The sequence below is a fragment of the Dermacentor silvarum genome, chromosome 10 (genome assembly GCF_013339745.2).
Source record: "Dermacentor silvarum isolate Dsil-2018 chromosome 10, BIME_Dsil_1.4, whole genome shotgun sequence".
NCBI classification, from domain to species: Eukaryota; Metazoa; Arthropoda; class Arachnida; order Ixodida; family Ixodidae; genus Dermacentor; species Dermacentor silvarum.
Window position 1 is genome coordinate 8,457,288 of NC_051163.1, and position 22,395 is coordinate 8,479,682.

Here is a 22,395-nt window from a genome sequence, read left to right on the forward strand (position 1 = left end):
TATACGTACTGGCATAAAGTTCTTTCGCATATCTTTTCCCCGATACCTTGTGATATTAAAATAACAAAACACACACTTCCAACAGTAAATTATTCACTAATTTTATTCAAGAATAATCGCTACTCAAGAGTACAAACAAGCTGTGATAGACATTCTCTGCCACCCTGAAAAAGAGAGATGGGCAGCGATTCGATGGACACTGGCTTCACCAGCAGCATGGCTAGGATAAATGTCGTTGCCATATGGTTTCTCTCTCGTCTTCAGTTACAAACACACAAAACCACCTCACACAAAGAAACGGTTCCATCCACCGTCATACAAGTCAAATGCCGTGTCCCCATTTGGAAAGCACTTGAGCAAAGCCTTCCTGGCTCTGTGCTGCCACATGCACCAAAAGGGGTGCTCAGGCCAGCTATTTGGACATCTTGGCTTGGGGGTGGGCCCTACACTGTTTTACACCCTTCCAGGCATGCTGTCCTACGATCGTCATCTTCAGCATCCAGTCCCCGTCAATAGCACAGGCCTTGCAGGTGCCAATTAAGTTTTTTTGAAAATATTTAGTGCATTCCTTCATACTTCAGTGCCATAAGCACACATCCATCAGTACAAGGAGATGAAATTTTGAATTTCTCAATATTCATGGCAAAAAAGACTGCCTGAATCTAGAAATATATTTCTGACAAAACAAAAAAACAAACAAAAAAAACAATATTTCAAATGCTTTGTATCTGGAAGACATCGCCATTTAGGCAGCTTGCCGAACAACACAGATTGCAGGCAAGGACAACAAAAGAGAAAGTTTGACAGGATCCTATTATTGGAGCCATATGCCAGCCAGGCAGACATCCCCATGCACTCTCTCGTAACACTCTGCACACATTAACAAAACTTAAAAACATCTTCAAGTTTGACCAATATACCTTAAATCGGACCAATCTCGTCGGTGCTTTTGCATCTGAAGTGTAAACTTGGCATGCAGAATTGAAAATGTGGTGCCAAAAGGTCACAACACCTTGCATATTCAAGTGTTACCAAAAGGTAGGCACCAGAGAGTGAGCACTAGATGCATGAACGATGACAATGCTGCCTGGAAAAAGTAAACTTCAAGAGGTGTAAAACTTCTAATAGTGTAGTGTGTTAACTTTGCAATATCCCAACATGCTTACAAATGGAGGCAGGCATAAAGCACTACTTGAGACTTTTCAAGGAGTCACAGCCTTGAATCTGCTCACTAGGCTGACTCTGACAACAATGACAACACATCACTGCCCTACAGCTACGATAAAGCTTCACGAAGTCCGATACAAAAATGGCGGTGGGCCAAGATCTGCACTGGATGGTTTCACAGGTTATTAATATCTCTGCCCGACTCCCATAAGAAAAAATAAGATAAACAACATTCAATTTGAGCAGCTTAAGAGATGAGGCATTTATCATGAAACTAGAAGCACTGAAGCAACAACAGCTGTCACTAACAGCTAGCAGATCATGGAAGGTTTGCAACAGGGGTGGCATTCTGGGCGATCATTTTCGGAGATAGTTTAACTTTCGTGAGACTCGGCACTGGATGCATATATGGCCAACAGCAGTTTTGGCACTGCGCGAAGATAGTGAGTTTGGCACAGCACCAGAAACGCTGTCAACCGTATATGAGGACGCGTCCAGTGCAGGGTCTCGCAAAAGTGAAACTATTTCCGAGAGTGATTGCCGGAGAATACTGCTTCCGGATGCTTTGCATCATGAAGCGACTGGCATGCATCCAATCACAGAAATATGAACTGTGGTGTGTGCTGGCTGCTTTTGCTCTATGTGGGTTCACACAATGGAGAGCATTTGCAATTCAGTTATTCCGGGTTTCACGAATCAGCAGCAGCACATTACATTACGCACAAGGAAACCACAGACAATCCACTTAGTGAGCAATTAAGGACTGCTGAATTGCTTGACACTTGTTCCACAGTTTGAAGCAGTGATACCTAAATGCAGATTTGCACTGCTAACATGGTTTCTCCAATGTAATACAGCCTTTGTCAAAAGCTGTACAAGCACAGCACAGGTGATCACGCGCTACATGACTGGAATGTAGGGGGCTCCTTGGACTCTTGAAACTGTGGGGAATGAGGCCAAAGTTTATTTTCAGTCTGTGGAGATTTGTTATGCATTGTGGACCCCGTCATGTCCCCAGTGTCTTGGTCTTCAACTGCTGTGATTATTCATTTTCACACCTGATCCCATATCCCAAGATAAGTAAGAACAATGTATTTTTGTGGACAGTAATGGTGCAAGTGAACCTCTGCAGCAACTGTTTCTCACCACAAGAAATTCCTACAAAAATGGCTTGTTAACATGGAACACCATCCTGTGCAGATCAGGCATAATGCACAATGGCCAAAGGAAGGTCACGAGCATGTGTCAGCCTACAGTAACGCTACTTGCCAAAATAGTTCACCTGGCTGTGAGCATTGGGTCCTTAGAAGGACAAATCTGTGAGCAATAAGAGTGGCACATGTGTGTGCACAATTCAAAAGCTTGTTACCCCATGGCTAACCTGAGGCTGTATTTTGATTCCCATCCCTGAGGACACAATTCCGAAGGAGAGTGGCATTGTGGGCTGAAGCAATGGAAGCGGATAAGCCCGCTAATTTCAGACTAGAAGCGTTGATGCATGGGCTGTCAGCAATTGATGGCAGCCGTACATTCTAGGGCCTCCATGATTGTTAAACCGAGCAGTGTCTTGTAACCTCACTTCTGCAACTTCTGCCTGCATTGGAACAACAAGACATCAGTGGGTTTACCACATTTGCACAGTAGCTACAGCCTTAAAAGTTATTGTACAACGGTTCTGTTTCCTTGAAAGCAACAGTCATTTGTAAAACTACGACCTGTCACTACTTTACGAAGTATTTCACGAGATTAATTCAAGGCAGCCACTTACATAACTAGTATCAGCAGATGGAAGCTAGCACTAACAGATGGTGGCAGTATGGCAACAAAAAGCACTCCAACAGTGTGCTTGTGCTTTCTTTCAAACCTGAATGAGCCTTACTGATCTTGCTGCCCAAGCCAATCAGACTGCTCTTATCGAATATTGCTTCCACGGGGATCCGAACCAAGGCTACGATGCCAGCTGTCTGCACACACTCGGTGGGAGTGGCTGATGGGGAAGAGAATGACATGACGAGTGTCCAGCTTCAGTGGGAAAACGTTTTGCCGCAGCACGAGAGTGTGTGCTGTCGTAAAAAGTTGTGGGGTACAGGACCACAAAAAGGACAATGCAGTGTAGACAGAGTGCACTGACTGCCACCACCAACACCACACTATGGACCCTGTGCACTTCTTCGCTTCGCTTCTGCAATGCACCAAGTTGATGCCTCTTCGAAGAAACTTTGGCCTTTTTTTTTTCTCGCATACTTGTTCTGTATAGCTATGGTGCGGCTTCTGTACGTTACAGTCCTTGTCTTGCGTTGCGCAGCATTTGATGACAAAAGGCAAGACATGAAGTATATATCCCTCGCCACTTTCATCTCACACACACAATGCAAGCTGCCCACAAAAAAAAAAAAAAAAAAAGAAAGTGTGCAAACATGCACACAAAAAGCACTGAATGCATACATATAAAGCAAGATTTCATTCCAGACGACCAGACTTCTATACATACAAAATGATACTATAATAATCTGCTCAATACTTTTATAAAAGATATAAGAAAGTACAAAAAGAAAACAGAAAGCAACTTAACAAGGTGTATCAGACATGCGCCAGCGCATCCCATAGAGACTATAACAATTCTCGCAGACTACAGGGCTGAAATGCCCTGGCCTGCCTTACAGGGACAGCGGAAAGCCTAACCAGTCACAGTGGACAGATCAAACTGTTGGACAGGACCCTGAAATTGCTATATAACATTTCAAATTAATAATATACCTTTCATTTTCATCTCTCTGCTGACGCTCTCACCGGCTCCAAAAGTAAAAAAGCCATAGCAGAACATCTTGTAAAAGTTCTACATTACTCCTTTCTCTCTTGCCAGTGACCATCTCTCTTCTATCTTGACTAATGTAGTGCAATCATGAGAATAAGCTAGAGTACCAAGCAACAAAAAAGGCCAATGACAAAGACTAAAGCCTCAAGCACCTGGAGCAATCTTTGTGCCATCAAGCAATGTTGCATATCCCAGTATAGTGTGGTCCAGAGTTGACAAGCTCTTTGATAATACATGAACTGATTATTTTTAACAGTGGCTGCGATCTACTCAGTTCCATCTGGTTAATCTGCACTCTGACAGATGTTGGACAACACAATGCTGACTTGATGCACAAAAATTCTACACATGCTTGCAGCTTTGTACCTAAAACGATCAATACGTGCACATAAATAAAGCACATGAAAAAAAAAAAAAAAACTTGGAGACAGTGCCACAAGAGGACACAGCTATGCCATGGCTAAAAGCCATTTTCGGCTATTCTAGAGACGATTTCAAGGTCCTCATAAAACTACATGTTGAACACCTGAAGAGTGCATGACATAGACAAGAAAGAATTCAAGAAATACAGTGAGGCCCCCAAAAAAGTCTATCTTTGTATACTAGCACCGGTGTATGTAGTGTAGGAAAAGCTGCCCACATACCTGCAGAGGAGACAAGGAGAGCAGCCATTGCATACGGGCCCGGGCACCTGACTAGACAGCGTTTACAAAAAGAACTCGCACAGTGACATTTCCTGCAGTGTGGCTATGAAAGATGGTCAATCCCAAAAGATTCCTTTGGTGCACATAGGAAACATAACACAGGGTTGCCACTATCGAAAGTGCACAATCCCAACATGAAAACAAACATGGTGACCAATTTTTTACGCCATGTCGTGTCGATGCACAGCCTATATTTATAAAGGCACACCAAAGGCAAATATGAAATATAAAGCTAGAGCAACAGAGCACACTTCTGAAGACTTCTCAGGATTGGTCATGTGCCCAAGAGATGACATAGCTGCTGAAAAAACAAAATCTTAATTGAAAGCAGTGCGTCCCTTCCTCGATTTAATGACTGACAGGTTCTCAATGCCCTAAGGCAACATAGGGGCTAATGCAGGTGGCACAGTGGAGGGCTCTGGATTAATTTGAACCAACTGGGAAACACCTATTTGTAAAACCTGAGCACCATGCTGAAATCAATGTGTTACTTTCAAGAAACATATTCCTGAATGCATTTTTTCTGAAAAGGACTTAACATGAATGGAGATATTATAATGAGTGCAATGTTTACTTTCTCCATTCCCCATTCAACTCATCGGTTTCTTTCTCAACTGAGGAGGTGCTGATAGCAATGCCCTGCACGTTGCTCATTTTCTCTCCACGATGTGCTTGTATTAACCCTGTGAGTTTTGCATCTAACGAAGATGTCCGAGAGTAATAAAGGAGTGGCAACAGGATGGGTCTGACACATGCGCAGGGTCTGACCCATACGCGGCTGCTATTGGTAGCTGCGGTCGGCTACGCAGCGCAGATGCCGTAACCGCCACGGGGTGCCGCCACAAGTCCACTGGCTAAGTGCACTGCGGCCTGCTGAGGACAAACGCGTTTGGCTTACGTTTAGCGCATCGTAAGCACCAAAATCGGAAGTCGTGGCGTCTACGTTAACATCCCAAATGAAATTTTAAGTGTGCACCACGGTGACATTTAGAAGGCGGAGCGTTGCGAGCACGCCCCACATCACCGTAGCCTTCACAGTGCATGGCATTGAAGAAGGAATGGGAGCACAGCGGAGGCCATGTTTGATTGCCAATAATTGCGCTTCTGCTGAATGCATTGAAGTTATTTTTACAGCAAAGTATTTCTGAAATCACCTATTTTCACTTCAAATGCCTTTCTCTACTTCATTAAAAAGTAGTTCAGGGTCCCTTCAAAGTGGTGACATTTAGCCTCACTCGTATTTACAACACTTTCTGATTTACCGTAGCTTCATTAAAAGCACCAATAATGCTCTTGCCATTTTAGAATACCAATTATCCATGTATCTTGACTAAACTTCTGCTTTTCATCATTATCAGCCTATTTTAATTCTACTCCAGGTCAGACCTATCTTTTAGTGGTCGTCCATTACTCTTGTTCTACGTCTGCCATCCTTGCCTGAAAATTCCGACTTTTTGTGCCCCTCGAAAGCAATGGATACAAGTATTGTACAGTGGACTGTTAAAACACATAAGCGCATAGCTCACAGATTAAGGGTGTGCTTGCTGTGGGTGCCAATGGAAGCAATGTCGATGCACTGAGTGCACGGGGAGAAAGCAATTTTGCTAACTACAAGCTGCCCGACGTAAAAGCGGGGACTTCTAGACTTGACACAGGAAAATTCAGACACCTGCTTCGTGGTTGTGCACTCACTCAACAGTTGACTGCATTAAATACTGTTGCTGCTTCCTTGATAACACCCCGTGGAGCTGACAAGCGCTGTCTCCAGTTCAGTATTCCTGCCTGGCTGAACGCTGGCCAGTGCTGCCATTCACTGGGGCAAAATTGCAAAGAAGGCAAGGAAACCTGGCTGTTCCGGTTGCACTACCATATTTTCTTACATAATGAATTCACTTACTTCTGCTATCAGTACTAAAAATAAAGAAATTTGAAACTTTTTTTTTTGTTGAGCGCTTGGACCTTTGTATAATGGGGGAGAAAAAATTTGTATATATGTCATGTTAGTACTCCTTTAACCCCTCAACATGCAGAGTATAATTTTTGATACGCTAATGGCACCTCCAAATTCCGACTTAACCCTTTCAGTGTCTTTTTTTCACAGAAGACAACCACAACGTCAGGTTTTTTAAAAACTGGATATTATAAAACGAACACAACTGTTTTGTTTCATTTATGCAGAAGACAAAAAAAAAAAAGGGGGAAAACAAAAGAGCACACATAATGGCAAATGTACTCTTAGTGTGGCCCTCATATTCCTACCTTCGTTTTTTATCTCCTAGCTAGATTTGTTTTGATGCATAATAGCGCATCGCGTCGCTGTGTTAAGGTAAAAAACACACTTGTATAAACGTACGACAGATGGCAGCGAAAACATGCAAGGGCAGTGGCCTTGCGCTACAGCGCGAATATTTGAATGGAGAATTGCCTCAGTAGTAGCAGTGCACAAGTCGGGGAGCCACCCCTCCCGTCTGCGGATGCTATCACGTCCACGAAGGGGCCTGTTCCACAACGCATTAACAATAACCCAGACAGAAAACCCAGAGAGGTGAGAAAATATGCTTGTAGAAATATACAACAAATGATGGCACTACCTCGAAGTTCAACAACTTCATGTTACTGCGCACATCCGACTGGAGAGAGTGGGAAATGTACGGGTATGTCAATAACACTGAAAGGGTTAAGCATGGGAAGCTTCATGCAAAGCCCATAGATTTTCATATCCTAGAGTGAGTGTCGGTAATGTGAAAACCAATTACTAATTAATTACTTTCTATACTAATTAATAATTTACTAAATTTACATTTCATTGTTTTGTAGCAATGTACTCCTCACAGCCAGATATAAAGGTGAACAAGTTGCTGCGACTACCTCAAGAAGCCAGCGTGTAGTTCTGTTCAGCGCTCGTCCTTGTCTAGTCTCCGTACGTGTCTTTTTACGCCCCTGCTGCCTTTTCAAATACGTACCAACACGCCCAATTCACCACATTAATCAAGTTCTTCTAATGTTCTTTGATTTGAAATCATGTTTGGGCTTTCCGGGGTTAGATGAACCATCCAAGAATAATGTTAGGAGGCAGGAGGTTGTGCAGACTGGACAGCCATGATACGACAAGCTTAAATTCTGTGTCAATATTAAGACATCCAATATTAAAAGATCATTAGTGGAAACCTCCAACTGCATTTCAGGACCATGTGGCATATTCCTCATTACACGTTTAGGATGAGCTGAGAAGGCAGGAATTTCTTACACATTGGGTCATACCAAGGACTTTAGAATGATACCCACAACTATTGGTAGAGATTGCAATGTAAGATGAGTACAAGAAACTTGATATTTTCAATTATTGTGAACAGCTAATGTGTAATGTACATTCATTCATAAAAATGTGAGCATGATTGGCTAGAGTTCTTCAAAAGCAATTATTTTGTAATCTGGTCCAAGAAATCCAATACAAAAATCTCTTTTTCGCATATTAGCATGCCACGTGCCCATATGTTTGCGAAAAACACTGCCCCTTTGTAATAAATGCACCTCTCAATTTCAAATAAAATTTCTGATAAGAAGGAATTCATTATGCGGGTAAATATACGGTGTGAACCAAAGGCATCAGGAGCTCCACAACAGAAAATGTAAAATATGAAACATGTCATATGCCTCTGCATAAGAGTGGGTGCAATGGCTGTTGAGAAAAAGGAGTAACACGCAACAAAACAATGAAAAACTGGATGAGTTAGCACACTTGAATATTGAAGAGGAGTTTGAACAAGTGAAAGAGACAAGCATAAGAAAAGCTCGTCCTGACTCGTTTTTCAGTATTTCTTGTTTCATCTGTTTGCAGTCTCTTCTTCTGAGAGACAACATGTACGACTGAAGAAAATTTGGGAAAACATATGGGAGTGTCACAAGAGCCCAGAACTACCTATACTGCGAAACCAAACGAACAAAATTGGGCTCCATTTCAAAGAACAAAGCAGGCAGTCAGAGCCAATGAAAATAGCATTAGGCCTTAACCCTAACTCAAGTTGAAAAATTATAACAAAGAAACAAAAACATGGTGTTCTGAAAGTGGTGCCCTCCAGCAACGAGGATCCCGATATATTATGGGATGGTCCTGAACTTGCCATCAAAAACTGCAACAACTTCTTTTACTTCATTAAGGGATAGAAAAACCTACAGATTAGAGAATATGAAAGGACTGTGGATAGATAGGTGGATGGGCTGTGAGGGCAATTGTGTTGATGCGGTTTTAGCCTGGCTTGTGTGCTGATGTTTATGATATGAGTGCTCTCCCAAGTCAAGCAAACTGAACTGGTGTTCTCAAGTACCATGCCTGAAAATGTACAATTTCGGTGGGTTGATTTTGGCATGACGTAGCGAGATCAGGATCAGTAGAGTATTGATGACTAATATATAAATGTCTTAACTTGACTCTATGCGACTGGAACTTTTATTCACAGTCGAACCCGGATATATCGAACTTGAAGGGAATCGCGAAATACCGTATTTTCCGGGCTATAAGTCAAACCTTTGTATAAGTTGCACCCCTCCTCAAAACGACAGTTTTTCCAAAAAAAGACGTATATAAGACGCACCTGTTCATTCGGTAAGCAATTAAAAAAATTAGGGACATTTCACTTCGTGAACATGGGACACGCGCAAGCGTATGGGTGCCATGGACACTCCAGGCGCATTTCTGCTGTCGTGGTCACCGTGATGTTTCATACAAGTGAAAAGGGCGATAGCCCTCGCGCGCCGTGTGCTGTATGCACGAGTGAAATCGTGCGACAGTGAGCCGAATCGCGCACAAGGGAGGAAAGCGGGAAGGCAGCGCGAGAGCGGAGTGGGGGGAGAGGGGCAGCTTATACTTTGGTAGCAACTACAAAGCTAGCACAGCGGCGAACACCATATTTTGAAAGTGATCTGCAGATGCGACGACTTTGAGTTTGGTCGACTCGCGGTCGGCCTGCCGCCACTTGCTTTGCTGCTCCGTCCTTCTCGCACGGCGCTCGGCAACTGGATCACGAGAAGACCCCAGTACTTCCACAGTGCTCACACAACCTGTAGCAAGTGCCAGAGGAGGTAAACCCAGCGCGCTTCGCGTGGCCATAGCATCCCACAAGATTTTGACGGCAGTTTTTCCTAAAAAAACGTATATAGGTCGTACCGTTCTATAAGACGCACTGATGAAAAATTCAAAAAGAAAAAGAAAAGCTGCAACTTGTACAGCAGAAAATACGGTAGTTCGATATATCAATCATTCGATATATAAAATAAAGGTTTTATACAAAAACTTTAAGGGGATTTTACAGTTTGTTATATATGACAATTCGTTATATCCGGGTTCGACTGTATATTACGACTAAAACTATAAACAGGCATGGCTAAAATTAAAATACCAAAATACATTGTTTTCTGCTTCAAGTAAGCAACAACAAAAATTTCTTGCATTTACAGGGAAAGAAAAATATATAAATTTATGTTGTAGATCTACAAGATTCCTAGTGGGGGGCGGTTCTGTAAATGTCCACTTAGAGTACTGTCTATTTTGCCTGCTGGTGAAGCACTGATTGGCTGAGCTGGGGTACGTGCAACGAGGCAGGTGGGCCCCCTTCTTGCTTGGCTGCTCTACCAATCAGCAGTGGCCAAAATGAACAGTCCAATAGGTGGACAATTACAGCATACCCTCCTGGTCTAACAATGGTACAACAGAAGCACCTTACTTATTATCTACTGAACAAACCAGTGCACTCGTTTGTTCATTATGCACAGCCTCATCCTAAGAAGTGAAGGCAAGAACTGTTTGTACAATACTACAATAAAAACAAGATCAGTCAATCAAATGCACTACAAAAACAATCCATCAAATCCGGGCAATCTTTCCCTTTGCCTGGAGGACATCAGACCCAAAATTGGCAACTGCTCATGACCACTTCCTTACAACCACACTGCAGGAAAACTATACGACACTGCTTGCATGACCCTTGGACAAACGCTAGCTTGAATCTTTGGCGACGGTGGTCAGGAGCCAATGGTCGCCCTACGGCAATTGAAAAGCCACTTGATCACCCTGGCATTCTTCTCCACGATGGACGTCTCGGCCGGACCGTGGTCAACAAGGTCTCGGTTACGCAGGCCTGCGCCACCTTCGACCCCACCGCAGCCACCGCCCACTGAGGACGAGTCGCTGCCGGCCAGACTACAGGACCGGCCCAATGAGTCTGCAGAACTGATGCTGTCAAAGTAGCGTGACGAGCCTGACCCTGACGATGGCGAGAGGACGCTGTGCCACGTGCTTGCGTCCAAGCCCAGGGTGTCGAAGAAGCGGTCGGGGAGTGACCGCTGCATGTCCCGTACTCCCGTTCCCAAATCCGGTTGGCTGCGGTGTGCCACGTCGGACTTGGAACGTAGCACGGGTCGCCGTGAAGAGGAGGCTGCCTCTGCTCTGAGACCACAGTTTCGGCTCGGCAGGTCGAGGGGCCGGAATGAGAGGCTGCGACCCACAACCGTTTCCGATGAGGGCCGGGGCTTGCGATAGTAGCGGTCTCTGCTGCAAACCGGAGACGGCTCACCATACAGATCACCGGTTGTTCGAAGCTCTGTGCTGGCACGCCGCGTTCGGGATGGTGAGAGATCGGGCAGGCTCTTGTGAACCACAGTCAGACCAGATGACTGAGTGAGGGATGGTGGAGTGTCACCAGCAATGAGTCGCCTCAGCTGGTGCTGGACATCTTGGTCGGTCCTGAAATAAACATTTTCCCTTCAATGCTTTATATGTCTCATCACCATAGTGATCACACAACTAGTCCAATGCTGGGCTTACAATTCTTCCACTGCACTCTCCCATAAAATTCATCTTGTGCCAACCCCGACCCCACTAAAGCTACACAGCTGTGAATCTTGCTTTCACACGATCAATTGTTGCTCCTGAACATGTTTACCTTCTTTTGTTATTGATTCTGCTACTTGATTAGACCTCCAGTGGTTTCATGCGCTACACATGCCACAAATCTCACTCAGTTTCTCGCTAGTTTGTCTAAAATATTCGACCTTCACCAAAATGTTACGCGAACGAAGGATTAAATACTGGAGGCTATTTACAAAGTATATTTACAAAGGATAGCTGCAGCGCTGGCCAGTTCAGCCGACAGCTCGAGAGCAAGGAGCAGTTTGTCTTCTTCGTCTGGGCGCCCGCGTGCATCGTCCAGACGAAACACGCAATATGCATGTATCAATATCATCTATATACATCATGTCACTTTGAGATGGCTGAATTGTTCGAGTGGTCCAGTAGGTATGTCTACTGGACTTACTTTTACTTGGCTTGACTATTCAGCCACTGTTCTCGCCTTTCAAGTTGCCAGCTCGCCAGGCTGATGTGCATGAAGAAAACAATATTTTACATGTAGTATTGAGGTAATGAATCTGCAAGAAGCCCAAGGAAAAAACATTGACTAGTTGGTTGTAAGATACTGCGAAAGGTTCTTCTGGTCCACACAAGGCCTCTACACCAGTCTGCCTCTACACAGCAACAATGCCTCCTGAAGCGTAATTCTCCAGAGGAGTGGTTGTGAGAATGGATGAGTATTTCTCATTGATGTGGATTAACAATGAATATTTTAGGTTGCCCTGCAAAGCTCTTTTAGGTTCTAATACTCCTTCATTGAAGATGTGGAAGAGTGAGCTATGCAAACGCTCTCAAAGAAAGCAATTGTTTCCCCGACAAACGAAGTCCACTTGTTGGAACACTGGCTTTAGCAGCATCCCTTGCTCGACCTCTGCTGGTCACTAATGATCATTTCCATCTCATATGCCTGCCCATGAAAAGAGTATAGAGTTGCTATATTGTGTCAGTACTAATTTATGGTGGCTCATACTCGGGGAGACAAAAAGTCACACGCCTGCGCGGCACACACAGCACAGTCACTGCGTAAGCTGGTGGAGCGGCTCAAGAGTAGCTCCAATTTCGCCACCACGCACAACAGGGTCTTCGCGGTAGTCTCTTCGCCTCGTTTTGACGAGAACTATCTGGACTGTCCGCCCGGCGTCGACGGCGAGCTGCGGCTTGTAATGATCTCTGCACAGCAGTCTGCTGAGCGCGATGATGCCTGGTTGTAGCCATGCACGTAGCTCTAAGATTCACTTCTTCAGCAGTGGTTCGTACCTTGCGAGGAGACGCCATAATGTGTACCGAAGAAGTATTCAGAATACATGACGCACATCTCACATTCCTTGACCCGTGGCACGGTACGTTTTTGTTGTTGCTAATGAAGATGATTGTTTATTAGAATCTTCAAAACGGGATGGTGACAAATAGTCACATAGCCTGCTTGAGTTTACCAGGTCCAGTTTTACATGCAGCCTGCAACTGCTATATGCAACTTGCACGTTGGGCATGCTGCATTTGCAGGCACCTTAACTAGATGGCGCCACCCAGGGCTCAGTCTCCTTTCAGAGGAGGGGGGGCCCTCATAGTGCGGCAAACAGTGTGTATATATATATATATATATATGGTGTTTCAGCGAACACTCCAAATTTATTTAAGGTTGCCTGTGGCAGATAGCCCAATTCTAGTTAATGAGCTGGTCTACTCGAAGAGGCGGACATTACTTGCACAAGAAATTGAAAAGCATAATCGAATCATTAACAATAATTCACTAATTAAGTTTTTAACTAATTACCTGATGGCCCATATTGCAATTTACAAATTGTAGTCAGGGAGTTTGCAAGGCGGATCCACTTAGAATTAATTCTCAGGATGACACCAGTTTCGAGATATTAATTCCCGAACTTTGCGGAGAAATGCATTGGCGTTCCAGTTAATTTTGTGCTTGAATGCATAAAGAGACGTTTTGTTAAGATACCAACTGGAACTTCAACGCATTTATCCGCAAAGTTCGATAATTAATATCTTGAAATTGGTGTCATCCCGAGAATTCGTTCCAAGTGGATCCGTCTTGTGAACTCCATGGCTACAATTGGTAAATTGCAATATGGGCTATCAGGTAATTACTTAAAAACTTAGTGAATTATTGGTAATTATTCAATTATGCATTTCAATTTCTTGTGCGACTAATGTTCGCCACTTCGAGTAGACCAGCTCATGAACGAAAATTGTGCTATCTGCCACGGCAACCTTTAAGAATTTTTTTAAGTGTTCGCTGAAAAACCCTGTATATCGTTAATCGCGACCATAAAAATTAGGGGCAGCTTCACACTAGTGGTGCGATGACTGGGGAAACAGCTTCATATATACAGGGTGTTTCAGCGAACACTTTCAAAATTTAAGGTTGCCTGTGGCAGATAGCCCAATTCTAGTTAATGAGCTGGTCTACTGGAAGAGGCGGCCATTACTTAAAAAAAATTGAAATGCATAATTGACTAATTAACAAAATGCATTAATTTTTTAACTAGTTACCTGATGGCCCATATTTAATTTACAAACTGTAGCCATGGAGTTCGCAAGGTGGATCCACTTAGAATTAATTGTCAGGATGACACCAGTTTCGAGATATTAATTCCCGAACTTTGCGAAGAAATGCATTGGCGTTCCAGTTAATTTTGTGCTTCAATGCATAAAGCAATGTTTTGTTAACAACCTAACTGGAACGCCAATGCATTTCTTCGCAAAGTTCGGGAATTATTATCTCGAAACTGGTGTCATCCCGAGAAATCCTTCCAAGTGGATCCAACATAGAGCAAATCAAGGCAAGATACAAATTTGACGGAACCGATGAACAGCTCATCGACCGACTTAAAGAAATTTACATAGGCCCCGCATGCCCGGCAGTGGATAAAGAATATCAGGGAGCGGAGAATCCGCTACTGGACGAATCCATTCTAGTAGCAGAGGTCAGAGCCGCACTCTTTGACATCAAAAAGAACACAGCCCCTGGCCCAGACAAGATCACCTACAGTATGCTAAACTTAGACACGACTCTATAGTTCACCTTACAGCTTATCTGGACAAAGTGCGGGAATCCGGGGAAGTCCCTAAAGACTGGAAACATGCCAACATCATTTTAATCCATAAGGGCAAAATCCCGGGTATAGAAAATCTCAGGCCTATTTCACATACCTCGTGTCTAGGCAAATTAATGGAGAAGGTAATTCAGACGCGTATAACTCGATTCGCGGAAGAAAACGGCATCTGGCCCCACGAGATGGTAGGTTTCAGACTGCACCTTAGCGCTCAAGATAGCATGCTAAGGCTCCAACACGATATTATAGACAAACGAAAGACCAAAGATATGAGAGCAATATTGGGCATAGACTTAACCAAAGCTTTTGATAATGTCAGCCACTCTGCCATCCTTGACGGGCTGTCAGATGTTAACGTAGGGAAGAGGACCTTTGACTACGTAAAATCTCTTCTTAAAGACAGAACAGCGACCCTGCACATGCAGAGCCTCAGCTCAGAAGCGATTAAATTAGGAAACAGGGGCACCCCCGCAAGGAGCCATCCTATCCCCTTCCTATTTAATTTAGTTATGAAAGACCTCCCGCGAAAGTTAGGAAGGATCGAAGGACTAAAGACGAGCGTCTACGCAGACGACGTCAACGTTTGGCTCAATGAGGGCAGCGATGCATCTATCGAAGAAAGGCTCCAGCGGGCAGCCAACATCATAGACTTCCATGCCAAAAGTAAAGGACTGAGCTGCTCCCCGACGAAGTCGGAACTACTAATCATCAGGCCCAGGACGAGGACAGACAACGCATCTCCTCCCAGCATCTCGATAGACTTAGACGGGAAAGAAATTCTGCAAGTAGATGAGATTCGAATTCTGGCCATGCTCATAAGCAAAACAGGAAACCACACGAATATAGCTAAGCTAGACGCGCACGCAAACCAAGTGGTAAACATCATAAGAAGAATCTCGGCCAGAGGCAGAGGGCTAAAAGAGAAGAACAAGTTAAGGCTGGTCCAGGCCTTCATCTTGAGTCGGATCTGCTACTCAACCCCATTTCTTAACATCAAAAAAGCAGAAAGAAACAAGTTAGACGTAATAATAAGGAAATGCATGAAATGTACACTGGGACTACCGATCTCAACCTCAACTGAGGCACTAGAGGGAATGGGGGTGCATAACACATGGCAGGAGTTAGCGGAAGCGACGAGAAGGGCACAACTCGAACGCCTGAGTCTAACCGAGACAGGACAGCAGATTCTAAACTGGGTAGGACTACAAGCAAACAGAGGAACTAAATACCAGACGTTCCACATTGAGTCCAAAATTAGGAAAGCTCTCACGGTCGCACTGATACCTAAGAACATGCACCCACAACACGATCAGGAAAGACGCCAGCACAGAGCCAAACACTTGACAACAAAGCTAAGCAGGATGTCACCCGAGATGGTTGCCTTCACAGACGCCGCCCTTGGCGGAGATGAGAAGCTCCATCTCAGTGGTAGTCAACGGGTCCGGAGTAGAACAGGGCGTGATATATACAAGCAGAGTAGATGCCACGGCAGCGGAGGAAGCGGCGATCGCCTTGGCGTGCGTTAGCACGGACGCGAGGGTGATCGTTAACGACAGTAAATCGGCAGTAAGAAATTTCTGCAGAGGCAAAATATCAGACTACGCGTACAGCATAATATCGAAAGGTAACATAGACAGAGGAATCACCACAACCTGGGCCCCCGCTCACTCCAACGTGTAATGAGCGCTCACACCCTCGCCCGAGCGCTCATTATCCGGGAGGGGGGGGGGGGGGGATGGCGGCCTCAGCCTAACTTTAAGGTCGAGACGCTCGTGACCTACCACGAGATCACAAAGCACTACAGATTTGGACGCTGAAAATATCCACTCCTGGATAGGTCCCTCACGTCCGTAGAGGCGGTCACCTGGCGCCGCCTGCAAGCCAAGAACCACGTCTCCCAGATGGAGATACCTCACGCAAACGGGAAATCCGGAGGACCAATTCTGCAGATTCTACAATAAAATAGGAACTTTAAGGCATATCATATGGGAGTGCAGCTACTCCCCGGGCTCACAATTTATTCACGGACGAAGAAGCATGGGAGACCACGCTTCATAGCGAAGACCCGGCGGCACAGGCCAACATTGTCCGTCTGGCAGCTGAAGCGGCTAGCCGCTTCGTCTACTAACCTCTGCCCCTTGGTGTGACATCGGGCTCCCTGGATGCCTACAAGCGGTACCGGAGCTCCGGTGTAACCCCTTACGAACAATAAAAGTTTACTCACTCCCTCACTCAAGTGGATCCGCCTTGCGAACTCCATGGCTACAATGCGCCTTTGGTTAAACACAGCGCTCATAATGCACAGCTAAATGAATAAAAATTAACTAGTAACCTAAAGAAACCAAGGTGAACATTCACTAATTCCCGAGCAGGTAGCTTCAGGTTCAGCTGGCTCATGAAACAGCATGTATAGCTGTGCCAAGAATCTCAGTCCAACAAGGGTTCTGACAGTCATTTGACAGTCAAAGAATTATAAGTACCTGGGTGTTACCGTCTCAAATGATCTGGACTGGTGTCTGCATGTGACTAACGTTATCTCTTCAGCTAACAAATCACTTGGGTTCCTACGACGTCACTTAAAAAACGCACCGCAGCATGTGAAATTATTAGCTTATAAGACACTAATACGACCCAAACTGGAATACGCATCAGCCATTTGGAGCCCTCGCCAGACTTTCCTCATTACCGCTCTCGAGGCACTTCAGAATCGGGCCATCCGGTTCATTCACTCCGCCTTTTCATACGATGTCAGTGTAACTTCGTTAAAAGCGGAATCGGGCATACAAACCCTTTCCCACCGCTGTTTAATTGCTAGCTTATCATTATTTCACAAATTCTACCACAGCGTACTCAATCGTGCACCATATATCTTGCCACCGTCACGCATATCCCATCGCATAGGACATTCCTTAAACGTAGCTCGTCCACGTGCGCGTACTATCACTTTTGCATCTTCTTTTTTTCCTCGAACAGCCAAAGACTGGAACGGCCTTGCGCACAAGATAGTTTCTATACCCTGCTCATCTGCCTTCGTAGAAGAAATTGCCTCGCATTATGCCTTGTAACATTTTTTATTCTTTGTATCTCATATTTTGTAACCCACCCCTTATGTAATACCCCGAACAGGGGTCTTTAAGGAAATAAAGTGAAAGTGAAAGTCATGTGCGTTGGGGAAATGCATGCCACATCAGCCGATTAATCACGATTACATAATTAATCGAAGAATTGGAGAGTTAGAACTGCCCTGCACAAGGCACTACTGGTAATAAAATCGCCTCCAGCGCTTGCCGAATGGGTGCCGCAGTGCTACAGTTGATATGCAGAGGGAGGCTGAGCCCCTCAAAAAATGGAGGGAGATTTTAAGCACTGGCATCACTATACTGGTGGAGGCTCAGGATCGCGTTGATTGTGCGCCTTGCCTGAATCGCATCTCGTCGTCTGCGCCTGCGTGCCTGCCTAGGGCATGTTTATAGGGCATTTTTCCGCTGCCTGACAGCATGCGCTTACGTGGCTCAGTGGTAGAGTAACTGACTACCACACAGTGGGCGCGGGTTCGATCCCGGCGGGAACCAGGTACTTTTTTTTGCATTTCGAGCGATAATGGTTAAGGGCACTGGCCAGCGGCGGCGAAGGCGGACACCATTGCGAACTGAAACGGCTATTGGAATGAGCCCATAACAGCTTACGCTGCAAAAAGGATAATCAGAGGAATGTGAACAGTGTGCAATAAGCAATGGAATGCATATGATAGGAGTAACGTCAGGAGGTAAGATGACAGCGGCATGGATAAGGAGTAGGCATAGTAGGCATAATGCACAGGACAAGTATGCCAGAACGGGTTCTACAGGAAAAATGCAGCTCGGGGCAGCAATGGATTAGGAGCAATGAGTTATGACAGGCACAGGATAGATTCAGCTGATGAGGAAAAAGGCGGAATTGAGTATGGATTGGAAGAGTCCTCTTTCATGCAACGGACCTAAATATGCTGATGACACTCGGCCATAAATGTATCATAAACATCAAATTCTCAAACTGAATACGAGTCAAATAACATGGGCCATTCAAATCACATTTGGAATTCCACATATTCACAAACCATCACAACTCAGAGTGCCACTGAACACAGTAGCATCTTGCTATGCAACGCAGCATAGCAGCAGTGCCGGGTGCTGCACCAGAGGCAGGAACTGTCGACTTTGGCTGCTTAATATTATATGCACCACAGAAGTGACAGCAATGGTGCCATGTTACCACTACTCAACAGAATGTTCACTCTCCTTCAGGTAACAGTGCCTTGCTCTGTACTGGCCAGTGCCGGCACTATCATTCCACTTAGCTAAAAGGACACACAGGAGTTTCACTGAATCAGTTTACATTGGTAAAGCACTCTGAAAACAACTCACATTTTCTTGTTGAGGAAAAAAAAATCATTTGCCAAAAGAATGAAGGCCATAACTGCAATTTTCAACTTTATGTATTTATGCATTTCATGGTATTTATGGATATCTTGGCTGCTTGTCCCAAAAGCTCACAGAGAGCGTCTTCGTGTACTTTCAGATGCAATGTGATCATTCTTCACTCATGAACAATAATTTAGCCTCGAACAGATACTACCGAAATCCATGACATCACCACAGGGAACAATCCCCAGCCCTACGCTACACTGCGCATCCTCTTACAGAATGCCTGCAGGAGCCAATAAAAAAATTTAAAATATAATGAAAAACAACACTAAATTTCCTCTTTGCCATTTAACGTGACTTAATAAATGATGCAGGACTTCCAGCAATACAATTCATGTGCACAGAGTTTCCCAAATGTCATTTAACGTTAACACTTTTCTGCAGCCTCAAACATGTGTGCAAGGTTTTTCACAAGTTGCAGGGTAGAAGGTGAGCAGTATCTTTTGTACGGCCCACTACAGACTGCACTTAGTGTTCACTTTGTTTCCAATATATTTAAATGGTGGCCAGCTTGGTAACCTGCCAACATGGCAAGAACCTAAGAGCAAAAATTTGGCCAACATAGTTGGCAGATTAGGGTTATAAACTTAGAAAGGCACCACTGCTGCCAAGAAGCCAGTTTCTGTAAATGAGAAGAGCACTGGAGCACAAGAGTGGTACCAGGACTTAGGAAATGTGGAAACAGTGAAACCAGCAAAATAATCTGTTCAATTATGCCTTTATCTACACACGACACTTGTGTTTCAAGCAGTGACTATAACGAGAACAGAGGGGGTCGATTTTAAGCTTCGTTGGTGTTTGCATTTCGCCATAGCTTGTGAATGGTGTAGCGCATAAGCATACACATTGCACGAGATTGTACATTGCATAGGGTAAAAATAAACAGAACTGTACACATAGCATTTGAATGTATAACACGTACATAACCACTTGACTAAAGCTTCGGTTCACAAAGATTTCATCATGTGCATTGGATCTGCATAGCTTTTTGTTACGACATGAAGCCAAAGGAAAGCTTAAAGGAAATTGGGTGTTATTTTAATTTAAATGTAGAAATAATAGTGAAAAGAGAAATGAAAGTGGACAAGAAAACAACTTGCCACCAGTGGGAGCCACGAAGCTGGCAGTTGAAAGGGTGCTCCACATCCGTTCCAGTGTGGTACTGGCTAAGACACCAGAGCTAAATCTATATTACGCATACACAAATAACCCAAGACAGTGGACAGCGACAGCCACCTCTCTAGCCCAATCAGTACAGCATCACATGTGCAATGCGGAAGGTGTGGATTAGGGTCCCACAGGTGGCAAGTTGTCTTTTGTTAAATTTCACTCTTTTTCTTATTTATAGCCTTCAAAATAACAAAAAACAGTTAGCTTCTATGCTTTCTTTGGCTTCACTGACTTTATGTGTGTTACACATATCGCCAGCAGAATAAGCTTACCATTCCTGGTCAACACATTCTGCTAACAAACGAAAGTGCTACTACATCCCATTAGAACACAGAAGCATAAAAAATGACACTAGTTCAAGATGGATGAAGCGTTTTTTGGGTGCATACATGTCACTCTGTCGCCATCGCACTGTTTCCATCATTGACATGCCATCGACCCAGAAAAGTTGCAATAATATCTATATGGTAACGTGAAACTTTTTTAAGCAGAGGACTAAAAGCAGCCCAGCTAAACGGTTATATGCAACATGTGCTCTAACTAACAAATGAAAAGTCAGTGTTAATCGCCCTTTTACCGAACTACCACTTGACAGCCTAGAAGCTTCACGCTGTTTGCTTTGAATTCTGGTGTGCCATTATCTACTTAATGGCTGGATGTTCTCACGACCATTTTTCAAGTGCAGTTAAACCTCGATATAACACAAACTTCAATATAACAACATCCTCAATACAATGAAGTATTTCACTTTTTATAAATTCTTATCCATATAACTTCGTCTCCTTTTCAAGCGCGGCTGTGGCGGCGCATGACTGAGTGCGACTGAGCGCATACGTAGCCTCCGTGCGCAGCTTTAGAGGTGATCGGCAGCGTGTCGAGATGGCATGGAATCATGTGCGTTATCTTCCCCCCTTGTTTAGTACTGGAGGTTGTGTAATCCGAGTTTTGGAGAGGCGTTGAAGCCAGAGGCACACTAAGCATTTGCTCCCTGCTGCTTTTCATGATAGTATCGTCCCACTGTGGGCTACACTATCAGCCACAGGGGCGGAGTGGACGTGGAAGTATACCTGGCTTTGCTTCGTATTGCCAATGTGAAGATATAGTCGACACGAAATGAAACCGCATCTTCCCCCACCCCCCCGTCACCGGCTCTCAAATTCAAATAAATTAATTTTTTCCCATTAAAATTTGCCTTTTCCGACTGCATGATAATTTGGAAAAGTTTGCAGACTTTTCCATGTAAGAAAAATCTATCGGCGACTAATATAAAAGGTTGAATTTCAATATAGCAAAATTTGAATATAACGAAGCAAATTGATGATTTTACCCGACTTTGTTATATTGAGGTTGAACAGTACTACAAAAGAAGGACTGGAAATTCAGCAGATACATGAAAAGTAACAGGTTGAATTGACAACTGGCAACAAAAGCAGACTCGCCATGCCAGCAGAAAAGCACACTATCTATTCTGTTTCACACATAACAGGCAATGCACTGATGACTAGCCTTCTCTTGTCACAACCGAAAAATAGGGCATCATGTGTGAGAAGGATGATATATTGATTCATGCTATTTGATGTAACATTGTCTCATACGTTTATGCCACAAAATATCATGTAATTAGTACATGGAAAGCATGCGAATATTAGTACATGGATAGCGAGCAAATATGTTCACCCCATGCTATGATACCATCGCCTAGTCGTTCACGTGTACGGTCACGCGAACGGTGGCGCGTTCGAACGATCCGTGTTCGTCCAAACCGGTGCCCCGCTCCGAGCCACGCAAGACGTCTCGCGAAGCATGGATCGGCGCACGCGTGGGACGTTCGCGCCGCTCACCGATCTCAACCCCAAGAGGAAGCGCTCTCGACCTTTTCTCTCCCAAGTCACCCCGCCGTTCGACGGTGTTAGCATCGCGACACTCGCGCCATCTCCCGCAATGCGCCGTAACCACCACGACCGCCGCCGGGCTTAGCCACGCGGAGAAGCAGGACTACAGGAGACATGCGGGGAAAACAACATCAGGGGACGCGTGAGAGTCGCGCATCCCCACAAGGAGAAGAGTGGAATGTTTTGGTGAACAGTGCAGCCGCAGT

General features: G+C 44.6%; 1 protein-coding gene across 2 annotated transcripts in view; it reads right to left on the minus strand.

Annotated features, from left to right (window-relative positions):
* Positions 1-84: 84 nt before the first annotated feature.
* The window catches only part of LOC119466087 (protein FAM110A), a 35,128-nt gene continuing 12,817 nt past the window's right edge, over positions 85-22,395 (minus strand). For both annotated transcript variants that reach the window (XM_037726579.2, XM_049657622.1), the window contains exon 4: positions 85-11,425. In XM_037726579.2, coding sequence (XP_037582507.1) covers positions 10,705-11,425 — 721 coding nt within the window. In that variant the 3' untranslated portion in view covers positions 85-10,704. The remainder of the gene's footprint in view (positions 11,426-22,395) is intronic.